At 41.9% G+C, this 27,171-nt stretch overlaps 1 protein-coding gene across 1 annotated transcript; it reads left to right on the top strand.

Annotated features, from left to right (window-relative positions):
* Window positions 2,071–22,426, top strand: LOC109829165 (alpha-xylosidase 1-like). Its single transcript, XM_020396303.1, has 3 exons — window positions 2,071–2,400; window positions 3,793–4,472; window positions 20,312–22,426. The coding sequence occupies exons 1-3, from the start codon at window positions 2,195–2,197 to the stop codon at window positions 22,195–22,197; spliced, it is 2,772 nt and encodes a 923-aa protein (XP_020251892.1). The 5' UTR covers window positions 2,071–2,194; the 3' UTR covers window positions 22,198–22,426.

The following is a 27,171-nucleotide window of genomic DNA, read 5'->3' on the forward strand; positions in this document are numbered from 1 at the left end:
AATAATACATCAAATATAGATAATATAAATTAGAGAAACAGGCCTGACGGGAGCAGTCGTGTAAACACTACCCTAGAAGATTGAGGACCCGCCTATCGCCCTGGCGCAGAAGATCCCTTCTCCCCTAGCGGTAAAAACCCCCGGAAACGGCCCGGCCTCTGCACTCGGGCGAGAGTGCAGAGCTTCAGCTCAGATGAAGAAGTTGCCCATAAAGTAAAACTAAAGTATAGATGAAAATGATATGTAGAGGAGAAAAGAAAACAAGATAAGTTTTCCACATTTTTCTTCATATTTCTTGAGCTCAACATATGTTGTTTATATAGGGGTTGAAAAGAGCCGTTACAAAATCCCTCAATAAATTTCGTAACGTTCGTCATAATGTATAGTCATTATGCCCATTTTAATTACAAATTAAAACACATTAAAACATATTTTAATTGCATATTTTAATTACAAAAATTTATTAGAATTCATTAAGAATTGCCTTTTCTTTAAAAATATCCAACAGAAATCACACACCAGATTACTACTAGTATTTCATTTCAAATTTATTCTTCAAAATCAAATCTCATGGCAGAAAAAGGTACTCCATCTTTAGGACTTGAGTTGAAATTTTGAAATGGGTAATCTTTCTCCTTTTGAAATTTTGAAATTTTGAAATGGGTAATCTTTCTCCTTTTGTAATCTTTCTCCTTTTGAAATTTTGAAATTTTGAAACGTGAGGAAGCTTTAGACTAGGATGAGGGTATATGGGTAATCTTTCACCTTTTCTTAATTTGTGTGTTTTAACTAAAAAGACATTCATTTTGGATTGGAGGGAGTAGTAAAAAGTATAATATAATTAAAACAGAAACTTTATCTAAGAGGGTCTAACCAAGTTGATAAGCTACATGAAAAATACCTCAAGGACCCCGAGGACCCTGAGTGAGACAGATGAGGTACCACATCCCTATCCCGTGATGCACTGTTCATATGAGGACCTCGAGTGTTCGATATGAGGACATGTGATGTGTCGCATCCCTGAGTGAGACAAGTGACGTGTCGCATCCCTGCCCCCAGTGGCGTAGCCAGGGTATTCTTGCCCTAGGCAGCTGCCCAGGGCAAGAATATCCCGCCATTGTCACCCTCCCTCCTCCCCGCTTCCCCTCTCTTCTTCCTCATCTCCTTCCTCTCCTCATCTCCTTCCTCTCTTCAACTTTGTCGAGCATTTCCTTGATCTTCCGCCTCTCCCACGACCTCTCCCTCCTCCCTCTCCCGCGCCTCCCTCCTCTCTCTCACAAGACTTAATTTCTTGTAGGTACCTTTATTTTTCGCCCAGAACAAAAAATAATCCTGGCTACGCCACTGCCTGCCCCGTGATGCACTGTTCATACGAGGACAGGTGAGGTGTCGCATCCCTGAGTGGGACATGTGAGGTGTTGCATCCTTGTCCCGTGATACACAGGTGAAGACCCTGAGCGTTCGATCCCCTATTTTGGAATCTCCGTAACAACACTCAAGCTGCATATGAGTAACATTCTAATGCCTCATGTTCGACTCTTTCGAGGAGCACTCACGAGAATTTATTTTCCTCGAACACTCGAGGCTATGCATTGGGGAGAGGGGGAGGTGGCGTTTCTTAGTGGCGTTTCTTAGCGACGTTTGGAGGTTTGATACCCATAATTTAATATCGTTGGAAAGTTCCCTCGCCGGAAAGGGGGGGGAAAAGAAAATTAAAAAAAGACTTTAAACAATACCATAAAACAAGCCTCAATTAAAGGATAACAAAAGCCAAAAGTCGTCGACATAAGCCGATAAATGACTCTGCATGCCTACAAAAACACACATGGCCTTTTTTCTACCCAATAAAATCAGAAGGAACAACAACATTGATGGACCCTCATAAAACTTCACCTACTTAAGTTTCTCATAATGATGGTAACATAATGTACAAAACCTACAAATAAAAGCTAACTCACCCAAAACAGAAAAGCCGATTTTTTTCGAACGGGCCCCTCAATAAGACAGAATCACATGCTCAGCCCCCTCCCCTTGTTCTTCACATGCAAGGGCTGATGATGCTGATGACTCACTCTCAAATCTCAAATTTTCTCTCTCTAATCTCTATTATATCGACTGCTCTCTATTGTACTACTCCCATAGTGTCCAGAGTGCTCAGACTCTCTAGAGAGAGAAAGAGCATAGTGGAAAGAAAATGGGTTCATTCTCTACTAGTGTTCTTCTCTTGTTCTCTCTTTCTCTCTGTGTTTTTGTTTGTGTTTCCTCTCAAAAGATTGGGTCTTCATACAGCCTAGTGTCAATTGAAGAACACCCAGATGGAGGATTGATAGGATATCTTAAACTGAAGCAGAGTTCTAAAGTTTATGGCCCTGATATTCCTCATCTGAGGTTTTTTATCAAGTAAGCATTTATAAATTAAGAATGTTTATCAAGTAAGCATTTATAAATTAAGAATGTTTCAAGGGAAAAAGACCCCCTCTTTATGAAAAGAAAGTTATCTTTTTGATCCTTTTATTATTATTTTTGTTTGTTCTAACAGTTTTATGCAATTTTATGAGCATTTGGAATGACCCATGTTGATGAACTTCATATGCATTACTCATGATGGTAGAACAAAACTGCCCTAATTGTGGTAATTGTTGAACATGATGCGATTTTGTTTTTTGGACAAAATTATACTTACCCTATTCATTAATCAGCAGCCTGTCTTAAAGTTACATCTTTTTGAGGATAATGCTCTGTTGCTGATAAGAACAACTCATTATTGGAATCAACAACTATCATCATGGTGAATATTTCACATGCCCATGTTATTTCTATTTTGGTATTCTAGGGAAATCGATTGCATCTTGTACTTGAACTAGTTGCTTAAATTATATTGCCATTATTAAAATTACTTCTGTCTACACAAACTTTTTAAGAATTGGATGAGCATATGATATGATATTTTTTGAGAGTAGATTAAATTGGCATTGGTCTGTGTCAAATAGACATACATTCTTGTATAATGTTCATCAAACATAGTGAATCTTTTATCAAAATGGACTAGTGCTTAGGGTAAGTTTCACAAAACCCCCATTGAACTTTGAGGTACTTGCACCAACTCCCCTAAACTTTAGACATTAGAGAAAACCTCTTAAACTTTGGAGAGATTCACAGAACATCCTAAATTTTCACCTGAACTTTAGGGTGAACTCTGTTCTAGGGTTTATCGGGAAAGAGAGGATAGAAGGAAAGGAGAAAACAATTATGGGAATTGTTTTACGGTTTTGAGGAAGACTATTTATTTTTATGTTTATTTTTTGATGAAAAAGAACTTTTCATTGCATTTAAATAGACATTACATCATTCTGAAGCATGTTGAAAATATACCAAGGGGGCTTGCTCATGCCAGTACATGGCATTCTAAAGAGATAATCCCTTGTTCGCTAACCACACAATTATTCTCTCTTCTAACATGCTGAAACACACGAGCTCGGAAGCTACTTCTTTCCATCTTAACAACATCCATGATATGGCCGTACATAGTAAAGCAAGAGCCGCTACCATTAATTTCTTGGATTACCATTAGAGGGTATTTCAGTTTATGAAACTTTGAAAATTTAGAAAGACTTATTGTGAAACTCCCCAAAATGTAACGATTTTGCTCTAATTTTTGATGTCATTGATGTTTTGGGTAAACCATCCCAAGCTTCAGTTTTTTTTTAAATGTACCCAATTCTTACTCTCATATGCCCCTTATTTATAACAAATGCATATGTAAACTATACTAACTCAACAATTGATCTCTAGGCATGAGACAAACGAACGCTTAAGGGTTCACATAACCGATGCAGAGAAAGAAAGATGGGAGGTCCCCTCAAACTTACTTCAAAGAGAGCAAGCTCCTCCATTAAAACCCTCCAACAAAGCTAAACCCTCCCCATTCACATCCTCAGAGTACTCGGGCAATGAGCTCATATTCAGTTACATATCGGACCCTTTTAGTTTCTCAGTCAAAAGAAAATTAAATGGTGATACTCTCTTCAACACAAGTACAGAATCCAAGGACAAATTCAATAGCTTGGTGTTCAAAGATCAGTACTTGGAGATATCTACTCAATTGCCGAAGACTGCTTCATTATATGGACTTGGAGAAAACACTCAACCTGGAGGAATCAAATTAAGGCCAAATGATCCTTACACTCTATATACAACCGATATATCAGCAATTAATCTTAATACGGATCTTTATGGGTCACATCCTGTGTACATGGACTTGAGGAATTCGAATGGCGGCCCATTTGCTCATGGAGTTTTGTTGCTTAACAGCAATGGGATGGATGTTTTCTATAGAGGAGACTCTCTGAGTTACAAGGTTATTGGAGGGGTTCTGGATTTCTACTTCTTTTCGGGTTCGAAACCTTTGGATGTTGTTGAGCAGTATACTTCTTTGATTGGTCGCCCTGCTCCTATGCCTTATTGGGCTTTAGGTAACTTCTCTTTGATCTTTCTCTCTCCGTGTTCATGCATTTATTTCCATGCATATGATTGATATGTAAATTTTTTTGACTCTTTTACTCAGATAGATTCACTAATTTCATGCAAGGGCAATACATGTCAAAATTTCACTAAGGGTGAAAGAGTCAAAAAAATAACATAGATGGTGTATCTACAACAAAGAAAATAACATAGATGCAATTAACCCTTGAATCTAATGTGGTAATTTAATATCTTTCTCTATGTTTATGTTTCTTTTCATGAAATTGAATTGTGAATTTGTGGGGTTTATGCATGTATTTCTTTGCACGTAATACTTTGAAGGATGACTTTGAATCTAGTTGATAATTGAATGGATGCTGTGTTTTCTCTCTCTTTTAATGGGCTAGATTTGTAACTCTTAATGGTGGAGGATGGTTAGGGGCCCATGTCTTTTCTTTAATGTGATGTAGAAGCTGGATTTGGATCCACCGTCCTATAATATATCTAAGTAATTTAATTTAAATTAGGATCTAAATGTTAAATTTATTCAGGGTTAAAAATAACATATTCGAATGAGTGACCTGCTTAACATAAATTATGGGATATGAGAGGCTTATTTATATTTATTTTAAATATGATAGAGGATTCTGATTGAGGAAATGGTTTCTCCACTTCCTCCAATACAAGATTTATTACAAAGTCTATCTTCCTACAAACTTGTGCACCTAAACTTGTGAAGGATTCATGGAAACTTTAACTCTAAGAGTTCATAATTTCTTGTCAATAGGAAATATAACTCCATCTAAGTTAGTCCTAAGGGCTTATAAACTATATCATTTGGTGGGCATGAACCTATTATGGGCCATCTTGGCTCTCCATAAAGAAGGACAGTTGATGAGTTGGGGAGCTTATCTTCATGGTCATGGTCCCTTATGCATCTTAACTTTTTTTTATTATAGATAGTTTGACATAGGCAGAACAGTACAATTTTTGCGTCCTAACTAGGTGATTGTGTCTATCCAAAAGTACATATTCAAAAACAAGTGAGAATTTCTTACACTATAGGCTGTTTTGTTCGCATGGTAAAAGATGAAATAAAAAAAGTTTACATTTCCTTATCATAGTAGCTTTGGAAATCTCAAACCAAACAAAGTTTACATTTCCTATATTTGATTGGTTTGATAATTTATGTAAAAAAGGTCTTGAAAAGTGTTAGGCGTGGAGTCACGCCCTCACGCCGCGGAAGCGATATAGCCTGAGAGAAAGGCCTGATTTTTATTTTTACAAAAGCTCAAGCCAACATCTATATTCTCGTTTCACAAAGAAAACAAGAATAGAAAGTGAAATATCTCAACAAAGTGAAATATACACTCTTCCTCTCATCAGTTCTAGGACAAGAATAGAAAGTGAAATATCTCAACAAAGTGAAATATACACTCTTCCTCTCATCAGTTCTAGGACTGACTTGTCGAGGGAATCTAATATCTCAACAAAGTGAAATATACACTCTTCCTCTCATCAGTTCTAGGACTGACTTGTCGAGGGAATCTACAAGCAATAGCCAAACACCCAAAAAAATAGTAAAGACACGAGATTTATGTGGTTCGGCAAACTTGCCTACGTCCACGGGAGGGAGGAGGGGAGATTCCACTATAAGAACACCGACGGCTTGTACAACCCACAAGCTCGTCACAAAGAAAGAAAATTTGATTTTTACCCAAAAGAAATTGACCTCTCTCTTGTAAAATCTCTCTAAAGCTCTCACATTTCTTCTCAAGATCTCAGATCTGAAAACTCTTTAGCCGCCGTCAAAACCCTCTATTTTTCCTGTGTTTTTTCCCCGCAGAAAACCCTAGAAGCTATACGGGTATTTATAATAGATCGCATGGATTTCTTGGGTGGGCCGCACTAGGCTTGCCGCTTCCGCGCTCGTGGGCGCGTTCGTGGGTGTGGCCCCCATGCGCTTTGCCTCCCGCTCGTGGCCCCCACATTCATAATTCTTCACATCGTACATCATTTGATAAACCTTAAATTTTGGACAAACACCAGAAGAACATCGCGAACATCATCAGAGATAGATCTAAAACACCATACCAGGCCAAATCAGGTCAAAACCAGCAGCGTCATTATACCGCGGCTGCCTACGTACCCTCCACCGGGATCAAGCTAACCGTAGTTCTGCTATTGTTCTCCATATAGTTGTTTCCACATCACCCCATCACCACCCCGAAAGGCCATGCCCTCTTGGGCAGTTCAACACGGGCTGATATGAAACAAATCCAAGCAATGCTTAAACTTGCTACCTGTGACCATCTTGGTTAACATGTTTGCGGGATTCTCATTCGTGTGCATCTTCATGAGAGAAATATCGTCTTTCTCTATGACATCCCGCACGAAATGATACCTGACATCGATATGCTTGGTATGAGCATGATGAACTTGATTCTTCGCCAAGTGAATCGCACTCTGACTGTCGCACCACAAGTTCACATTCTTCTGCTCAATCCCCAAATCGTCTAGAAGACCCCACAATCACAATGCTTCCTTCACTCTGTAGGCGTCAAAAAATACTTACAGACATCCAAATACCACTCAAGACAAAGAGAAGATGATAAACGCCATTCTCTTAATCAGAGGGGATCATTCAAAGGAGGCACGACAGCACTTAGTGCCGCGGCTAAGGCGCGGCAGACCATGGTGCCGCGGCTAAGACGCGGCAACCTATGGTGCCGCGGCTACGGCGCGACAACCTATGGTGCCGTGGCTATTATAGGGGAGTGCTGCGGCGGTTACAAGACAGTTGTATGATAATTTTTTGAAGCCCACGTGGCAACGTATCAGAAATAGAACGTGTGCTGACGTGTACAAGCAGTTAAACCACGAAAAAGGTGGTTAAAGGTCGTGGGATAACAGTTTCAAGCACGATGGAACGTGCTGGTAACCGCTTCTTTGGCCGCGACAGTCCACACTACCGCGCCAATAGCCGCGGTAATGTCGACTGCCGCGGCCAAAGAACAGTCATTTGGTCGGTTACTTCGCCCCCGTTTTAACTGTTGTGCACTCCTACCCCTATAAATATCTCCCTATGCACGAAATAAGGGGGGGGAGCATTTTAGAGCAGAAGAGACTTGAGTTTTTGGTGATTTTGAGGAAGAAAGAGAACTTTCACCTTTTGACAAGCATCATTTGGTGATTTCTAGAGATCTAAGCTCAGACTTGATCTTTGGAAGAGTGAACATCTTACATCGATAAGATATTCGCTTTCAAATCTTTACTTCGATAAACAAAGGAAAGATCCCTAAACATCCTCACGATCTGTGAATCAGTGGTCCACGAGCCAAAGCACTCCCAGCACAGACAAAGTCCCACAAAAGCAGGAGTTGATAAATAATTTCTGTGTTATTTTCTCGAGAGTTATAATTTTTGCTTATTTTCATTGTAATTTTCTGTAAAACGATCGAAGTTTTAATGGAATCGACAATGGAATCAACTTTCGCTGAAAACACACTCCCTCCGTCATGGTCATGTACTCGGCCTCTGTAGTAGAAAGTATCACTGTAGCATGCAACATCGATCGCCAACTAACTGGAACCCCATATATCCTAAATACATAACCAGTAGTAGATCGCCGTCTATCTAGATCGTCTGCATAATCTGAGTCAATAAACTCATCTATCTGACACGTATCTCCACCAAAACACAGACTCGTATCAACGGTACCCTTCAAGTACCTCAGGATCCACTTCACCGCTTCCCAATGTGCCTTTCTCGGATTCGTCATGAATCAGCTGATCACACTGACCACCTGTGAAATATCTAGGCGTGTACACACCATGACGTACATTAAACTGCCAACTATACTAGCATAAGGAACACGTTCCATGTGTTCATTCTCTTTAGCTGTAGTGAGAGATTGTTTACCTGAAAGCCTGAAGTGTGGAGCCAATGGAATCACCACCGACTTAGCACGTTGCATCCCGAACCTCGCGATCATCCGCTCTATGTAGCCCTTCTGACTCAAGAACAATCGTCGATTCGTCCGCTCTCTTCTAATCTCCATACCCAGTATTTTCCTTACAGCGTTCATGTCCTTCTTCTCGAACTTTTTATCAAGTTGAGATTTTATCTATCTTCACCATGCTCTTAGAAGTAATAAACATGTCATCCACATATAAAAGAAGATAGATATAATCACCTTCACAAAGCTTCCGAATGTAAACACTAATCATAATCGCTTCGAAAAAACTCATGCTTCAGCACGAAGGAGTCAAATCGCTTGTACCACTGTCGAGGAGATTGCTTCAGTCCATAGAGTAACTTTCTCAAGCGACACACATGATTCTTCTTGTCCTTAACCTTGTAGCCCTCAGGTTGATGCATGTAGATTTCTTCATCCAAGTCTCCATGCAAGAAGGTTGTCTTTATATCGAGTTATTCTAGCTTAAGATCACCATGAGCAACAATACTCAATAGCACCCGAATAGAAGTGTGTTTCACCATCGGAGAAAAGATCTCATTGTAATCTACACCCTCTTTGTGCAAACCCTTTAGCCACTAGTCTCGCTTTATACCTTGTACCACCGAGCTCTGAAGGGTCTTCCTTTCTCTTATACACCCACTAGCTTTTCTTCCTACGGGCAATAAGACCACCTCCCATGTTTGGTTCTTCCGAAGAGATTCCATCTCCCCCTCCATCGCAGCCAACCGTCACTATCCTTGTCCCGAATAGCTTCCTTGAAGGAGACCTGCTCATCTTCCTCCATCGAGAGTGCGTATTCCACTAAATTAACCTGTCTCTAGTGTTTCAGGGGATGATCAGCCCACAGCTTTAGTACCTGCTTGTATGCTCGTCTTGACCTAGTAGAAGCCAAACTATCCTCGAGCTGCTGTTGTTATAGTGCTTGTGTATTCTCCTGCTGCACCTCCTCCTGCTCAGCTCAATTTATCTACTCTGATTTTCCAGCTTGAAGCATTGACCTAAACGCTGGTTAGTCACATTAGGTTCTATCCTGTCGAATAACATGGGATTTTAAAAGTCAGCAACAGTCCCAACGAACGCATCCATGTCCTTTGGCGTCTTAACAATGCATGGGATTTCCAGATCAAAATGTAACAATCCTCTGATCATGAACTTTGAATCTTCTGTACACCAAAGACGGTTGCCTTTTACACCATTTACATACCCTAAGAATATAGTCTTCTTAGCCCTCGCGTCAAGCTTTTCATCGTTGACGTGATAATAGGCGGTACATCTGAAAATTCTAAGCTTCTCATAATCTGCATGCTCTCCTGACCACACCCTATAGGGTATATCACCATCCAATGTAGAATGTGGAGAACGGTTCATAATATAACAAGCTGTAGCCACCGTTTCTGCCTACCATTCATTGCCCATTCCAGCATAAGATCGCATACTCATTGCTTTCTCTCGCAATATTCGGTTCAGTCTCTCCGCAACCCCGTTTTGTTGTGGTGTTGATCTGACTTTCTAGTGTCGAACAATGCCCTCATGATCACAGAACTCCTTAAATGCACCATCTGTGTATTCTGTACCGTTGTCAGACTTAAGTATCTTCAATTTTTTCTTTGTTCTGTTCTCAACCATTGCCTTCCACTTCTTGAATGTCTCGAACACCTCATTTTTATGCTTTAGAAAATAAATCCAAGCATACATCGAATAATCATATATGAACGAGACGAAATATCTGGAACCCCCTTTGAAAGTTGTTTAAGCCGGACCTCAAACATCCGTGTGTACATAATCTAGTATCCCCCTGCTCTTAGACTTGCTTCTCAGAAATTGGACCATGTGCGCATTTCCTTACATACAATCCTCGTAAAAATCCATGCAAGGTTTCTTCAGATTCTTCAGCAAACCCTTCTTACCAAGCAGAATTAGACTCTTCTATGACATGTGCCCAAGCCGCCTATGTCATAACAGTGTGTGCTTACATGGGTCTCCACCAATTCCTTCAGTTCCAACCGTTGCATCTCCCGTCACCGTCGTTCCTGTGAGAGTGTATAAATTACCATGACGAACATCTTTCATCACTACTAGGGAACCCCGAAAAACCTTCTTCACTCCTTTCTTTGTAATAATCCTACAACCACCAGAGTCCAATGCACCAACTAAGATAAGATTCTTCCGTAAGTTGGGAACGTGCCTCACATCCGTCAAGGTTCGGACCATTCCATCATGCATCTTGATCTTGATATTACCTAGCCCAACCGTTTTACAAGTATGTGTTCGTGGTGAAAATCGTCTTCATTGAATTCATTGTCATCTTGAATAACTATATATTTTTTGTTACAAAAGATCCAGTTTTTTTTTTAGATCCGGTTACAACGAAATCAAAGAAAAAAAAGAAAAAAAATCACAACTTCCCTTTTACAACTTTCCCTTTGAACAAATCGCAAGATCCTGTTTTGCGGTCTCTTGCTTGTGTGGGTTCTTTGCCGACGCCGGGGTTAATCCGTGGACCACCGCGCGATCTAGATCCGGTCGAATCTACACGATTCGACGGGTATTATTTTACAAAGGAAATAATAGCCGTAGGGTACTAATTCACCAAGGAAATAGTAGCCTTTAGATCTCGGGATCAAATGCCAAGCTTTGATCCGGAGTGTTGCCTCGTGTAGATCTCAGATCCGATTTTTACCTCTCTCGAATCCCTGTCTTTTTTGACGCGGACGTTCGTCGAGAATCAGATCTGAATCTTCAAGTCCTCAAGTCTTCGAAACTCTACGCTCAGTCTCCAATCCGACAGAGTAACGGCTCTCAAAGTTCCAACCTCTTCAAATGAACATCCCATGGCCTATTTATAGGCACCCAGATCTGTGCCCAGGCACAGATCTGGGCTGAGGTGGCTCAGCCACAAGTGGCCGGCCGGCTTGGGCCGAGCCCCCCTGAAGTGGCTCGGTTTCGGCCGAGCCCCTCAGGGTGTTTGGGTTCCGTCGTTTTGTTCGTTGTATCCGTTTTTTCGGTTGACTTATCTGGACTCGATTTGTTGACCTGATTTGGCAGTCGATCCGAATCCTGATTTGGCAGTAAATCCACTTCTGAGTTCGAGTCCGAAACCGATCTTGATTCGATCGTGATTCGTCCGAGTCTGCCCTTGGTTGGATGACTCGTTGATTCCCCGAACCGTTGGCTTGATTCCACGCTCGAATGGATGTATTCCGTTGCTTGCGTGCGATTCGTCAACGGCTTGATTCCGCACGCGAATGGATGCATTCCGTTGCTCGCGTGCGATTCGTTGACCTCGTCGCCTCGTCACTCGATGGTTTGTCGAATCATCGTGGCGAGCTATGCCAAGGGACTTATAAGCAATTTTACATGCCTACAGATACCCCCTCCAAAGTATTTCAGCCTCGTTCTTTTATAGAAGAGTCTGGAATACTTTGGATATGATTGTCCCAACCTTCAGTCGGTATAACGGGACCTTGGAATGGCTTCTGTTCTTGATTCCTTCAATCTTCCAGGCTATTCGGTGCTTTGTCGAATGTCTGTAAGAGTTCCGGTGCTACATTTATTGTCTGACCGTTGTCGGAATTTTAAACTTGAAGTCAATTCCTGATTTTTTATCTTTAGCTGACCATCGATTGTTGGCATTGAGTCTTTATTTGCGACGCGTTGTCCGGCATTAGTGTTTGTTGAGTTATCCTTAAGAATATTTAAAAAAGTATTCTCCAGGAACTTCTCAACCAAAAATAGGGAATAGTTTATACTCATATAGCCTTATGGAGTATTAAGAAGCAGTTTTCGTATATCGATATATTTTCGGAGTAATGATTCTTTCATTGCACGCAATTGATTGGCGTTACCTAGGGTTACGCGTTGACCGGGTTGACCTTAGGGTTATTAAACGTGTAAGGCTAACTTTTTGATCGTAACGAGTTGAAAGCGTTGACGCGGCTGTTGACCCTAGGGTTTTGGAAATGTCGGCGTTGGATTGCTCAGTCCGTGAAGACGCAACTAATGGAAGCTGATGGTCAGTGACTCTCGTATTTATTAGGATTTTTGGCAAATCCTCAGCCTTCAACGGATTTGACGTGCTCTTACCGACTACCGTTTGAATCGGGCTTACATGCGGATTGTCTAAATCCGTTCCGCATGTGATGTTGTGCTAAGAGAGTTAACGGTCTTAGTGCTACGATATTGAATACGTAGACTTCGTCTTTCTCACGGGAATAGACTACCCGGCGACGCGTGTTAGGCGTCGACTTTGGGGTTTTTGGCTAACCCCCAGCCTTCAACGGATTTGATTAGCCTTTACTGACTACCGTTTGAGTCGGGCTAGCATGCGGATTGTCTAAATCCGTTCCGCATGTAACGTTGTGCTAAGAGAGTGAATTCTCTGAGACTTTGTGCTATGATGTTGAATACATAGGCTTCGCCTTTGTTACGGGAACAGACTACCCGGCAACGTGTATTAGACGCTGACTTATCCCTACTTAGGCTTCGGGATAAAATTCCCCAGACTGGTATTCTGGTGTCTTTTTCAATCGGTAAAAGACTAAACCGGCGACACGTGTTAGGTGTCGACATATCCTTTCTTAGGGTTCAGGATGAAATTCCCCATGCGTGTAAGGCATGGATTTTGGCGTTATTAATAACAACCTGCCACAATGTTGAATATGTGAACGGGTGTTCTTTTTGACGGTTAAGAACTAACCGGCAGCGCGGGTTAAGCGCAGACTTATCCTTGCTTAGGTTTCAGGATAGAATACCCCAGAATTGAACTCTGGTGTCTTTTTCTACGGAAAAAGACTAAACCGGCAGCGCGTGTTAGGCGCAGACTTACCCCTGCTTAGGATTCGGGATAAACTTCCTAATACCTGTGAGGCATGGATTTTGGGAGTTGAAAAAAAGTGGTGTCTTCTCTTGGGGCAAAGACGAACCCGAAATAGGAGAGGAAGAATTTTATATTCTATCTCCCGACACTGAAGAAGAAGAATTTTATATTCTATCTTCAGCTGGAAAGGAGACTCGAGGTGGGATCTCCACCCCTAGAACCCGGAACGATGAAACTAGGAGTAGGACCTCCACTCCGAGAATCGAAAACTTCGGATGATCCTAACTGTCAGAAGGTTTGATTACCGAACTAAAGGTGAATTTCTCGTTTATCGAGAGTGAATTATAGTTTTGACTCTAACTGTAGGAAGGTTTGGCCAATCAGGAGATTTGAGACGATCCTAACTGTAGGAAGGTTTGATCGCTCGATTTGTGGACCTCTCGTTCATTGGGGGAATCGAGAGGGGGAGAGTGTTGAATGCACAGACGCGGTGAGAACTTGAATGAGAGTTTCTTATTCATCATCTTGCTGTGGTGACCGGATTATCCCTAAGAATACACTATATGGATTTCTTTTGGGAATTTCCCGTTACATGAATCATCCACCCCCAGCTTCCTTTGCAAAACTGGGTATGGTATTGTACTCAGTTGGGTGTCCGGGTTATCCTTAAGAATATCAAGCATGGTATTCTCCAGGAACTTCCCGTGAAAGAAAGGAAACAGTTTAGACTCATATACCTGTTGGAGTATGTAAGGAAGCAGTTTAACCTCATGCACTTGTTGGAGGATTGAGAAACAGTTTATACTCGTATACTCTTTGGAGTCTTGCCGTTCTCAATTGGCTTACCTTAGCGTTATGACGCCGGCTTCAACCAAGGTCTGAATGCTACTCTTGAGAGCAAAGCAATCCTTAGTGGGATGAACGACCTTCCTGTGGTATGCACAGTACTTTGCCTTACCTTTCCCCCTCGGGTTGAAATTCTGCGTTGCGTTCGCCGCTTGTTGGCCTCTCTCCGCCTTCTTTCTCCTGAGGAATCGCTCAGCTTGCTCCCCTCGGACCTTCAGATCCTTCCAGGTTTTGGACGGTGCTGTCCCCATTGCTTCCAACACGTCTAATGCGAGGTTGTTGTGGCAAGTCTGGAGAATGAACTCCTCAGTGATCGGGTCCCGACAGTTCATCGCCTTGTTCCGGAACCTCTTGACGAAGGTGTCGACCAACTCCCCTTCCTTTTGTTTCTCATCGAGCAATGATCCGATAGACATCTCGGTGTCGTCGTCGAAGAAATTTGTGAGGAACATGGTCTCCATATCGTCCCAGCTATTCACGCTACCTGGCTTGAGGCAGTGATACCAATCGAAGGCGGCTCCGCGAAGAGTGCCGACGAATGACCGCACCATCAGAGGCTCATTGCCGGAGATTACCCCCAGGTGTGATTTGAAATAAATCACATGCTGAGTGGGTGAACCCTTCCCATCAAACGGCGTGAAGTTGATTAAGTTGAACTTCGCCGGATATGGGATTGATTCCCACTCCCTTGGGTATGGACAAGGAATGCCCGTTTTCTTCACCTCTTGAGCAGAAATCAACGTATTGATCTTGTTTTCGAGGTTTTTGATCTTCAGACTTTCGTCTGTGCTTTCGCTAGCATTCTCGTTATCACCCCCTGCATTGACAGGAGGATTATTGGGATTACGAGCTTCATTTGTATCCTCGTCTTCCTGATGAACTTGGTTGCGGCGGCTTGGTTCGCCTTGCTGGTTCGTCAGTGCCTGAATTTGTTGCTCATGCATTTCTCTCATGTTCTGCATGGCCATATGCATTTCGAACCTGAAGCTCTCCTGTTGTTTAGCCATGGCTTCTTCGAGCATCTTGGCCACTTGTTCTGCGCTTATCATAAATGACTCGCGGGGTTGTCCTTCGCTGGACACCGTATTGTCTGATGCGACAGCAGAGCAGGAATCCGATTCTTCATCTTCTGATGGTAATCTTGTCCGAACCCTACCATAAGTTCCTCGTGTAATGGCTCCAGACTGCAGACGGGTTAGATACCAGGGTACTTCCGGAATTGACTCGGGATTATCCCTTGTCGATGCCCTTTTGCTGGTCATATTGGTAGTGACCCTCGGAAATTCTCCATCTTCAACCACCGTTTTTCTTTGCCGGAAACGCCTATGCCTTGGTTTTGGCGTTTCGGTACTAAGCCTTTCGAACACCGAAACTCTCTCGGTGACTGCCTTGATGCAGTTGCATTCAGACAGTACCGCCCGAATGAGCTTTGAACAAGGGCACTGAATTTCTAGCATTCGAGGACTTCTCTTTCTGGTTTTGCTCGTACCCCCAGCACGATAGTACAGCTCGTCCGTTTGAAAGTCGGAGCAACCTATCGTGTGTTGGCACGATTTCTCAGGTATAACGTAATCATCATCAGACGATAACGTTTCCTTCTGAGAGCGAACTACCTTCTTCGGACTTTCAAAAGTCACGCGCCTCGAAACGCGCATTTGTGGGCGTGAGTTCTCGGCGGGCTCCTGGACTTCAATGCGCAAGTTGGTGCGCATAGCTGCCCTGATTTCTTTATCACGTTGGAGGTGACGGCGACCCCCAGCGTGTTGAGTCATTCCGGGCTTCTTCGTTGGGCCCAAACTCTCTTGAACTGGAGCTTTGCCTCTTTCGTCGGGAATTGGTCCGAGGCGCTCCAAAACCGATTTCTTCCTTTTGGGACGATTCTGCACGATCTCCCGAAAAAGCTATTGGAATTATCGACGACTTGGGTTGATTCGCCGGTGGTTGAACTTTTGTTGGAGGCTGCTTCGGCCTCCATACTTGGCGGGTTAGTGGCGCACGAGGATTCTTGCTTGTGCAAGCAATGCGCGGCGTTTGTGAATCCGCTCTTCGAGTGTCGAACGGTTCCGTTTGACCCGGATCCATTCGTTCGTCGGCGGCTTGGAGGAACCGCCATTCTTCAGTTGTTGAGGCTGTTTGCCTCTCCTATTCTTCAGATCCACGTTGTAGCGGATCCCGTCAACTGACTCCATGGCTTTTGCGAATTGTTTCGCGAGGCGTTGCCTTTGGCGGGCTCTCTTCGAGAGAGTCACCACGCCTTCCGCGGCAGAAAGGTTGGCCAGAGTAGATCCGCCTTGGTTGGAAATTGGAGGAACCTCACCCGATGCGACTTTGGCATCAAACGGGGCAAGATCTTCGTTGGTGTTTTCTACATCTTCACACCAACGAGCTTTTCTCCTGGAGGAGAACTTCTTGGACTTACGAGGGGAGGTAGATCCGGACGAGGATGACAGATGCTCCTCGAACTTTTGTTGGTCGAATTCGTACTCGACCTCCTCCTCGACCGGGATCGGAATCCGCGGCTGCGACGTGACGATCTCGGCAGCGAGATCGGTGGCTCCCACTGTAGTCGCCAGATTGTTCGCGGTGAAAATCGTCTTCATTGAATTCATTGTCATCTTGAATAACTATATTTTTTTTGTTACAAAAGATCCGGTTTTTTTAGATCCGGTTACAACGAAATCAAAGAAAAAAAGAAAAAATTACAACTTTCCTTTTACAACTTTCCCTTTGAACAAATCGCAAGATCCTGTTTTGCCGGTCGGATCTACACGATTCGACGGGTATTATTTCACAAAGGAAATAATAGCCGTAGGGTACTAATTCACCAAGGAAATAGTAGCCTTTAGTTCTCGGGATCAAAGGCCAAGCTTTGATCCGGAGTGTTGCCTCGTGTAGATCTCAGATCCGATTTTTACCTCTCTCGAATCCCTGCCTTTTTTGACGCGGACGTTCGCCGAGAATCAGATCTGAATCTTCAAGTCCTCAAGTCTTCGAAACTCTACGCTCAGTCTCCAATCCGGCAGAGTAACGGCTCTCAAAGTTCCAACCTCTTCAAATGAACATCCCATGGCCTATTTATAGGCACCCAGATCTGTGCCCAGGCACAGATCTGGGCTGAGGTGGCTCGGCCACAAGTGGCCGGCCACCCCTGGGTGGCTCGGCTCATGCCGAGCCACCCTGAAGTGGCTCGGTTTCGGCCGAGCCCCTCAGGGTGTTTGGGTTCCGTCGTTTTGTCCGTTGTATCCGTTTTTTCGGTTGACTTATCTGGACTCGATTTGTTGACCTGATTTGGCAGTCGATCCGAATCCTGATTTGGCAGTAAATCCACTTCTGAGTTCGAGTCCGAAACCGATCTTGATTCGATCGTGATTCGTCCGAGTCCGCTCTTGTTTGAATGACTCGTTGACTCCCCGAACCGTTGGCTTGATTCCGCACGCGAATGGATGCATTCCGTTGCTCGCGTGCGATTCGTTGACCTCGTCGCCTCGTCACTCGATGGTTTGTCGAATCATCGCGGCGAGCTATGCCAAGGGACTTATAAGCAATTTTACATGTCTACAGTATGGTTGTTCCCTATCAATACGGTTTCACCATCAATGTTTCTGTAGGTAGTAAATCACTTTCTATTTGGGCACATATGGTAAGAGCAACCTGAATCAAGAATCAACTTCCCGGAGATATCCTCGTTACCCGTGACGATATAGCATTCATTCTCGCTCCCTTCCTCTGAAACATAGCTCGCTTTTTCCTTGCATTCTTTCCTCTCAGTCTTATTGTTGTTTTTTTCCCACCTACTCTCTTATTTGGACAGTCAACCTTGAAATGCCCAACTTCACCACATTTGAAACACGCTTGATTTAGATCTAGACTTTCCTCCATTGTCTTTTCCTCGCTCATTGCTCCTTCCTCTAGCAAACAATCCCTGTGCTTGTTCTTTGCTATCACCAATAGTCATGTCACTGGTTTTAATCTTTCGAAGGTCATCCGTTAGAAGCGCCGATCTAGTCTCATTCATCGTTAAATTGTCTCCCACAAGTATCAATGTTTGCACCAGGTTCTCATAAGACTTCGGCAGAAATAGAAATAGTAGAAGCGCCTGATCCTCGTATTCAACTGTCACGTCTATGTACTTTAAGTTTGATATGATCCTATCAAACTTGTTGATGTATTTCCGAATTGATGAGCTCTCATCCATCTTACAAGTATACAATTTTAATAAATAGATCCGGTTCGTTAGACTCTTCGTCATGAAGGTGCTTTCTAACTTCGACCACACGCCCGCAGTCGTTTCCTCTTCATCTACTAAGAAACCTACATCTCTTTCAAGGTAAAGGATAATCGACGTCCGTGCTTTCAGATCCAGCTCCTCCAATCCTCATTAGACATTTCCTTATGCTTCTTCTCTTTTCCAGCCAAAGCCTTGTGTAATTTTGCAAAATCAACGAGTTTTTCATCTACACCATCCAATAGAAAAAATCATTCTTCCCATTGAATTTTTCGATCTTGTACTTTCTAACTTTAACTGTTTTGTTAGTTGGTGTCACATTTGTTTGTATTAATAAATCCGTTTCTCTTAGGAAATTGCCGAGCACCACCTCAAATCAGAAGCTACATCACTCCTAATCTAAATAACAGTTCTGATACTAATTGTTGGGCGCAGAATCATACCCTCACGCCGCGGAAGCGATATAGCCTGAGAGAAAGCCCTGACTTTTGTTTTCACAAAAGCTCAAGTCAACATCTATATTCCCGTTTCACAAAGAAAACAAGAATAGAAAGTAAAATATCTCGACAAAGTGAAATATACACTATTTCTCTCATCAGTTTTAGGACTGACTTGTCGAGGAAATCTACAAGCAATAGACAAACATAAAAAAATAGTAAACATACGAGATTTACGTGGTTCGGCAAACTTGCCTACGTTCACGGGAGCGGGGAGGGGAGATTCCACTATGAGAAGAACACTGATGACTTGTACAACCTACAAGCTCATCACAAAGAAAGAAACTTTGATTTTTATCCAAAAAAAATTGACCTCTCTTGTAAAATCTTTCTAAAGCTCCCACCTTTCTCCTCAAGATCTCAAATCTGAAAACTCTTTAGCCGTCGCCAAAACCCTCTATTTTTACTTTGCATTTTTTCCCCTCAGAAAACCCTAGAAGCTATTCGGGTATTTATAACAGATCACGTGGATTTCTTGGGTGGGCCACACTGGGCTTGCCACTTCCGCGCTTGTGGGTGCGTTTGTGGGTGTGGCCCCCACGCGCTTTGCCTCCCGCTCGCGCTTTGCCTCCCGCTCGTGGCCCCCACGTTCACAAAAAGCTCCGCGACGTCAGTATTTTCATAAAACCTTTCTGCTCCAAACCTCTCCGATGAATTCAAGTCATAAAAGAGATTAAAAAAACCAAACAACCTGAAATGAATCCAATTCTTCTCCATATCTTTTATGAACAACTTTTGTTTGTTCTATTTTGACTTGCTATAACTAAATTGTTGATTACAATTTATAATAGATAATTGGCTAAATTTCAGAAAGCAACCCCCCCCCCCAACTTTCGAAAATATCAGAATACAAGTTTAATACTTTTTTTCATAAAAATGCGGTGGATGGATAATTGTGCCAGTGAAAATAGTTTTTTCTTTTTTGATTTTTGGGGGAACATTGAAATTTGAAGAAGGTTTTCTTCAAATCTGTAAGCTTAAATTCAGGGGAGTTTCCCGATTTTTTTAAAGTTATAGGATTTATTTGATAATCATGCAAAGTTTTTTTTCATTTCCTTTCCTTCTCTCATTTCTTTATTTTTGCACCCCCCCCCCCAACCCCCAAAAAAAAAAAAAAAAAAATCTTGATTTCTGGTGTATATGCCTGTTCTTTGAAAATAAGGCGTTACCCATTGCGGGCATTTAACTAGACATAATTTTTTCTTGCATTGAGTGCAAAATCAAATGAATCTGGTACGTCCCCATATCTTTTCTCTTTTATTATAAATTTCAATTCATTAGTATCAAAGTATTTATAAATTTGTTCAAGGACACGAAAACGTATCTGTTCAAACAAATAGACGATTCTTCAAGGACACGAAAACGTATCTGTTCAAACAAATGTTGCTCAAAATCACACAAATTTAAGGATCTTAATATTGATCACCTTATTCATAAATTTGTTCATCATATTTTAATTTTCCATAGTCATGACTTCCCCTCTGCAGGATTTCACCAATGCCGCTGGGGGTACAAGAATGTCTCAGTCGTCGAAGCCGTCGTGGAAGGGTACGCTGCTGCCCAAATCCCCCTCGATGTCATCTGGAACGATGACGATCACATGGACGCCGCCAAAGATTTCACCCTCGACCCTGTCAACTACCCTCGCCCAAAACTCCTCTCGTTTATCGACAAGGTCCACGCCCGTGGCATGAAATACATTGTCCTCATTGACCCTGGCATCGCCGTAAATTCCACCTATGGCGTCTTCAACCGAGGAATGGCCAACGATGTCTTCATTAAGTATGAAGGAGAACCCTACCTCGCCCAGGTCTGGCCTGGTCCCGTCTACTTCCCCGACTACCTAAACCCTAACGGAGTTTCATGGTGGATCGACGAGATTACCCGTTTTCATAAGCTTGTCCCTGTTGATGGGCTGTGGATTGACATGAACGAGGCCTCAAACTTTTGTACGGGCAAGTGTGCAATACCGACTACGCATTTGTGCCCTGACCCGAACTCAACGGAACCATGGCTGTGCTGCCTTGATTGCACCAACATAACAAACACGCGATGGGACGAGCCTCCGTACAAGATCAATGCATCGGGGATGTCTGCTCCATTAGGGTTCAAGACTATAGCGGCGAGCGCGACGCACTATAATGGCGTGATGGAGTACAACGCACATAGCTTGTATGGGTTATCGCAAGCCGTAGCCACACGCAAGGCCCTTCTAGGGCTCGAAGGGAAAAGGCCGTTCATCTTGACTCGATCCACGTTCGTGGGATCCGGTGCCTATGCTGCACATTGGACAGGCGATAACAAGGGTACGTGGGAAGATCTTCGGTATTCAATATCGACGGTCCTCAATTTTGGTATTTTCGGTATGCCAATGGTCGGCGCAGACATATGTGGATTCTACCCAGCGCCTACTGAAGAGCTATGCAATCGTTGGATCGAGCTAGGCGCGTTCTATCCATTTTCGAGGGATCATGCCAATTTCGCATCGCCGAGGCAAGAGCTCTATCAGTGGGAGTCTGTTGCGAAGTCTGCTCGTAACGCACTAGGTCTTCGATACAAATTGCTACCATATCTCTACACGTTGAACTATGAGGCACATCTCACAGGCGCACCAATGGCTCGTCCGGTGTTCTTCTCGTTCCCGACCTTCACCGAGAGCTACGGGTTGAGCACGCAGTTCTTGCTCGGTAGGAGCGTAATGGTGTCGCCCGTGCTCAAGCAAGGGGCGACAGAGGTGGACGCGATGTTCCCTCCGGGTACATGGTACAATCTCTTCGACGTGACAAAGGCAGTGATATCGAAAGATGCACGACTCGTTTCGCTTGACGCGCCGCTCAACGAGGTGAACGTGCACGTGTACCAGAACACGATACTCCCGATGCAACAGGGAGGGATGATATCAAAGGAGGCGAGGACTACACCTTTCACGCTGGTGGTGGCGTTCCCAATGGAGGCGATGGAGGCGGAGGCGAGGGGGGAGTTGTATGTCGACGATGATGAGAGGCCGGAGATGAAGCTAGTCGAAGGGGAGGCGACTTACGTCGAGTTCCGGGCAAGGGTGAAGGGGGGGAAGAGTGTGGAAGTGTGGTCGGAAGTGGAGATGGGGAAGTTCAGTATGGAGAAGGGTTTGGTGATCGAGAAGGTGAGGGTTTTGGGGTTGGGGGGAGTGGGAAGTGGACTGACAATGGAAGTGGATGGGGAGGTGATGAAGGAGATGAGTAGGGTTTATGTTGGTGAGGGGGAGAGCGTGAAGGATGAGGAGAAGTTGGAGGGAGGGAATAAGAGGAAGGGGATGGTGGTGGAGGTTGGAGGGCTTGAGTTGCCACTGGGGAAGAAATTCCACATGTCTTGGCAAATGGGGATCAAGCCATGAAGGGTTTTTGGCTATGTTGGTGTCTGTCGTCGTTGTGGTCTCTTTTGACGTAGCTCTATGCATCTTTTCGTGTGGTTTGTTTGTGTTTGTTCTTTTCCCTCTTTTAACTTTTTCATTTTCGAAGAGGCATGATAACATGCAAGTGCCGTGTGGAGAATGGGAGGTGAAATTGTGGAAGCTAATTTAGACCATTGAAGTTCTCAAATCTATTTCTGCTTTGTTCTTATCATTCTTGTATCTTAAAGTACGCTCCTTGCACTGTACCAAAACTGTGGACAGAAGGATCAAGGGTCACGGAGAAAGGTGGGCTCAGTTGACCGTGTGGGCGGCGTTAAATAATAATTTTTTCAGTTTGACTTTGATAGTCAAAATGACGGGCTCATTTTTTTGTGTTTGCAAATAAAAAGGGTTCAACAAGGTTGTCATAAATATCCTAAATTAGTTTACCCTATTTTTTTTTCCTTTCTAAAAGTTCCATTCCTCACCCCTAGGGAAATAAATATTAACCTGCCTCAATAAGATTTCTTTTAGCCTTCTGAATGAGGGTTTAACTTGTATTCATTGTAAAAGCGTTTGTTCCATTTGATCAAATTAATTCTTTTGAAGTGTTTTGTTACATCATTAACTAATGAACCGGAATCACTAAATGGTCTTTGTGTAAAATAACTAAAATTTAGAAACTCAATGTAAGATATTACTGAAGAAACAATGTTTGATTTTGACCAGTTGCCAAACAAGCTCTCAGCCCAAAGTCTAATTTTTGGCCATCATTACTGATAAGCAGTCCACAACACAACCCTAATTACTTTTTATAAACTTTGTTCAGTGGAAAGTGTTGGGCTTTATGTAAAAAGAACGGGGCCTAGCCGCCTAGGATTGAAGCTTGACACCAAGATAAGTGTTGGGCATTTCATCCAAAGACTTGGGTTAAGGTTAAAAGCCTGACAAAATCATCATAATCTTCGATTACGTAAAATGCTCTGTATTAAAACATAGTGTTTTGTTGAACTAAAACGAAAACAAATGAAAGTCTTTAAGCCGTCTGCTACCCTCCGCGCGAATGGTAGACTCTTTTTGCACGCAAGTGTTGATAAAATTTGAAATTTTCAGAGGCTTTCGCTTGTTTGTGAAAATCCTAGTTTCAAAAATTTTGAGTACATGTATTTGAAAATTATAAGCGACAAGTTGAAGTTAGAGAGAACAATAGTATTTGTGGAGATTCATAGTCCAAATCATCATAATCCTCGAATACAAATATCACTTGAATACTATATATGCGTGGTTGAACCATAAAAAAGACGGTTGAAATCTTTGAGATGTTTGGTATCCTTTTTGTGAATAGTTCAGAACATCATATTATCATTTTCATATGCAGGCGTTTTGATAAAATTTATATTTTTCAGGGAGTTTTTGTGTGTTCGTGAAAATCCTGTTGGAGTTGTAACTTAAAACTTGGGTTTGTAGAGGAAAAGAGGAAAAGTTTAGTCCCATATAGGAAATGAAATAGGAAGGAAGGGTCTTTATAAACCTTCCATTTCTCTCCTATGCCTAGAAGAAAATAAAAGGTTATGCTCTACACCACACACGCGCGCGCCGGCCGGGCCGGGCTCGGGCTCGGGGTCGGGTCGGGTGGCTTGCGGACACGAATGCAGCTCCGGACTGAGGGGCCATTAATCTGCTACATTTTTATTTTTGAACAATTAACATGTGATAAACATTTTGTAACGGTTATGATTAAATATTTTGTAACTGTTATAATTAAAATACCACGGATTTATGGATTTAAATGACAGAAAACGGCTAACATTAATACATTAATGGGTGAGTAATTAAAACGTGTTAATTACGGTATTTATGAGTAACAGCTGTTTTTCCCTATAAAAGGATCTAAAATCCGAAGAGTTTAACACATCAAATTACAAATAAGCTCTTCTCCTTCTTCTCTGTTCTTCCTCTTACATTTGCTTACTGTTACGATTTGTTGGTTCCCTGAAAGTCGAGAAGTATTCGCAAAGCCTTCTTGAAGCTCGTGCCGACGAGAAGGAGGTCGCCTGACCGAGAGTCGTTGTATCTCCAGGAACTTTTACCGCGTAGCCCTGTACGAGAGGGGACAATTAGATTCTTAGGACAGTGCTTGCACGCCTCGACCATCAGGCCGTATTTCTAACTTTTAGTTATTTTCATTTGATTATATTTCTGAGATATAATAGTTATCTGTTTTTATCTAATTTCTATTAACTGTTTAAAACTTAATTCGTGTTAATTACTATCTAAACAGCTCATATTTCCTAACAATCCAAGAATCTAATTTTGCTGTTTAGAATAGTATCATGATTAGCATTATGCTTTTTATGTTAATGTTGTCTGCAATTCTTAAAAACGAAATGTTACACTGCATGATAATTCTGTTGAATGAATGTTTTATATATTTCTGTTGCATTATAATAACAAAACTATTCATTCATCATCAGATTATGGCTACAAGTGAAATTATGTCGGCTAAACCAGAGAAGTTTGATGGGAACAATTTCCGTCGTTGGCAAAATCAAATGAGATTTTGGTTAACAACTCTAAATCTAATAACTGCCATAGAACCAGAACACCCATTTTTATCTAGACCAGTTACCAGGCAATCTTCCTCATCTTCCTCTACGGATTCCATTCCTATCCCGAGAACACCTCAAGAAATAGAGTATCATTGTCTACACAGAATCTTAGGAGCTTTATCTGATAGGTTATATGATATATATTATACTATCACTAATGCTAAAGTTCTGTGGGAAACCCTAGAGAAAAAGTATGGTTTAGATGATATGGGAATTAAAAGATTTAAAGCTTCTGATTTTAACAAATTTAAAATGGTAGATTCTAAACCAATGAATGAGCAAATTCATGAATTCGAACATATAGTTCACCAATTAAAAGTGAATGGATCTATCCTAGATGAAACGTTTCAAATAGCCTGTCTTATAGACAAACTTCCCGAGTCATGGTCAGATTTTACCAAAAACCTTAACCATACTCAAGGAGATCTTACCCTATAACAAGTGTTGAATTCCATTAGAATTGAAGAGCAACATAGACTCAGGGAGAAAAATGTGACAAAATCCGAACCCAAAGAACCCAAAGTAAACAATGTTGAATCCAAACCCTTTCCCCAACACAAGAAACGTCCCTTCCACCAAAATCAAAATAAAACATTTAAGAAAAAATCCTTTCATCAAAATAAGAACCCTGTCCACTTTCAAAAGAAGGAAGGAGCTGAACGTCGAGCATGTTTCGTTTGTGGACTGCTAAGTACTGCTTTTACAAGAAGACAGAACCACCCAAGCCTAGGAAGGGAGGACCTCCACCTAATAAGTCACAAGTAAACATGGTGACTTCCAGTCCAGCTGAGACTGCTTTCAGGTCTGTTCTCTTCACTCCTGAAGTAAACATGACCTTTCAAGCAAATGATTGGTGGATTGACACTGGAGCTAATATTCACGTTTGCTCTAATCAATCTTTGTTTTCCACCTATCAGGTCTCAAGTAGAGGAACTGTGACAATGGGAAATAATAATGTGGCTCCGACTTCGGATAAGACTTTGATCCTGCAGGATGTCCATCATGTACCAGATATTAGGAGAAATTTAATTAGCGGATCTTTATTAGTGCAACAAGGCTACAAACTTGTTTTTGAATCAAATAAAGTTGTAATAACTAATGGTTTGAACTTCATTGGAAAAGGTTTCTTATGTGATGGTCTTTTTAAATTGAATGTTAAGAATTCTACTCTTGCATCTCCAATAGCTTTGAATATTGAACCTTCCATCACTTGGCATCAAAGATTAGGACATGTGAATTATAATTCAATTAAAAGATTGATGCATCTCAATACAATTCCAAAGCTTAATATAAAAGATGATAAAAAATGTAAAATATGTGTAGAAGCCAAACTTCCTAAGAAACCATTTAAAACTATTGATAGAGATTCTGAGATATTAGAACTCATCCATAGTGATGTTTGTGATTCAGGAAGAACAACTAGAGGGGGTAACAAATATTTTGTAACTTTTATAGACGATTGCTCTAAATATTGTTACCTCTACTTAATTAAGACTAAAGATGAAGTCATAAACAAATTTAAAATATATAAAGCAGAAGTTGAAAATCAGTTGGATAGGAAAATTAAAATACTAAGATCAGATAGAGGTGGTGAGTACACTTCTAATGAATTAAAACAATTCTGTGAAGATAATGGAATTATTCATGAAATAACTGCTCCATATACACCTCAATCTAATGGAGTAGCTGAGAGAAAGAATAGAACACTAATGGACATGGTAAACTCAATGTTAATTAATTCTGGTGTGCCAGAAAATTTATGGGGAGAAGCTCTCATGACTGCATGTCATATACTAAATAGAATTCCATTCAAGAAATCTGATAAAACCCCTTACACAATTTGGAAGAATAGAAACCCTAATTTAGATCACCTAAAAGTGTGGGGGTGCTTAGCAAAAGTCAAAATACCTGAGAATAAAAGAAAGAAGATTGGCCCTAAAACTGTAGATGGAATTTTTATTGGCTATGCTTCTGATAGTAATGCAAATAGATTTTTAATAATCAACTCTGACATTAATGAGATAGCCAACAACACCATAATTGAAGCTAGGGATGCACATTACTTTGAAAATATTTTTCCTTACAAGACCAGAATAAACAACACAGGCCCTAGCTCTAATAATTCAGATCCTAGTTCTAATCAAGGTGAAACTAGTTCTAAACAAATTAGACCACTAGAAAGTCCAGAGGAGCCTAGGAGAAGTAAAAGAACTAGAATAGAAAAGGTCCATGAAGATTTCTATGCATTACTTGTAGAAGATTCTCCAATTACATTTGAAGATGCAATGAAATCAGTAAATGCTCCATTTTGGAAGGAAGCTATAAATAATGAGATACAATCTATAGTTCAAAATCATACTTGGGAACT

This window comes from Asparagus officinalis, chromosome 1 (assembly GCF_001876935.1).
Source record: "Asparagus officinalis chromosome 1, Aspof.V1, whole genome shotgun sequence".
NCBI classification, from domain to species: Eukaryota; Viridiplantae; Streptophyta; class Magnoliopsida; order Asparagales; family Asparagaceae; genus Asparagus; species Asparagus officinalis.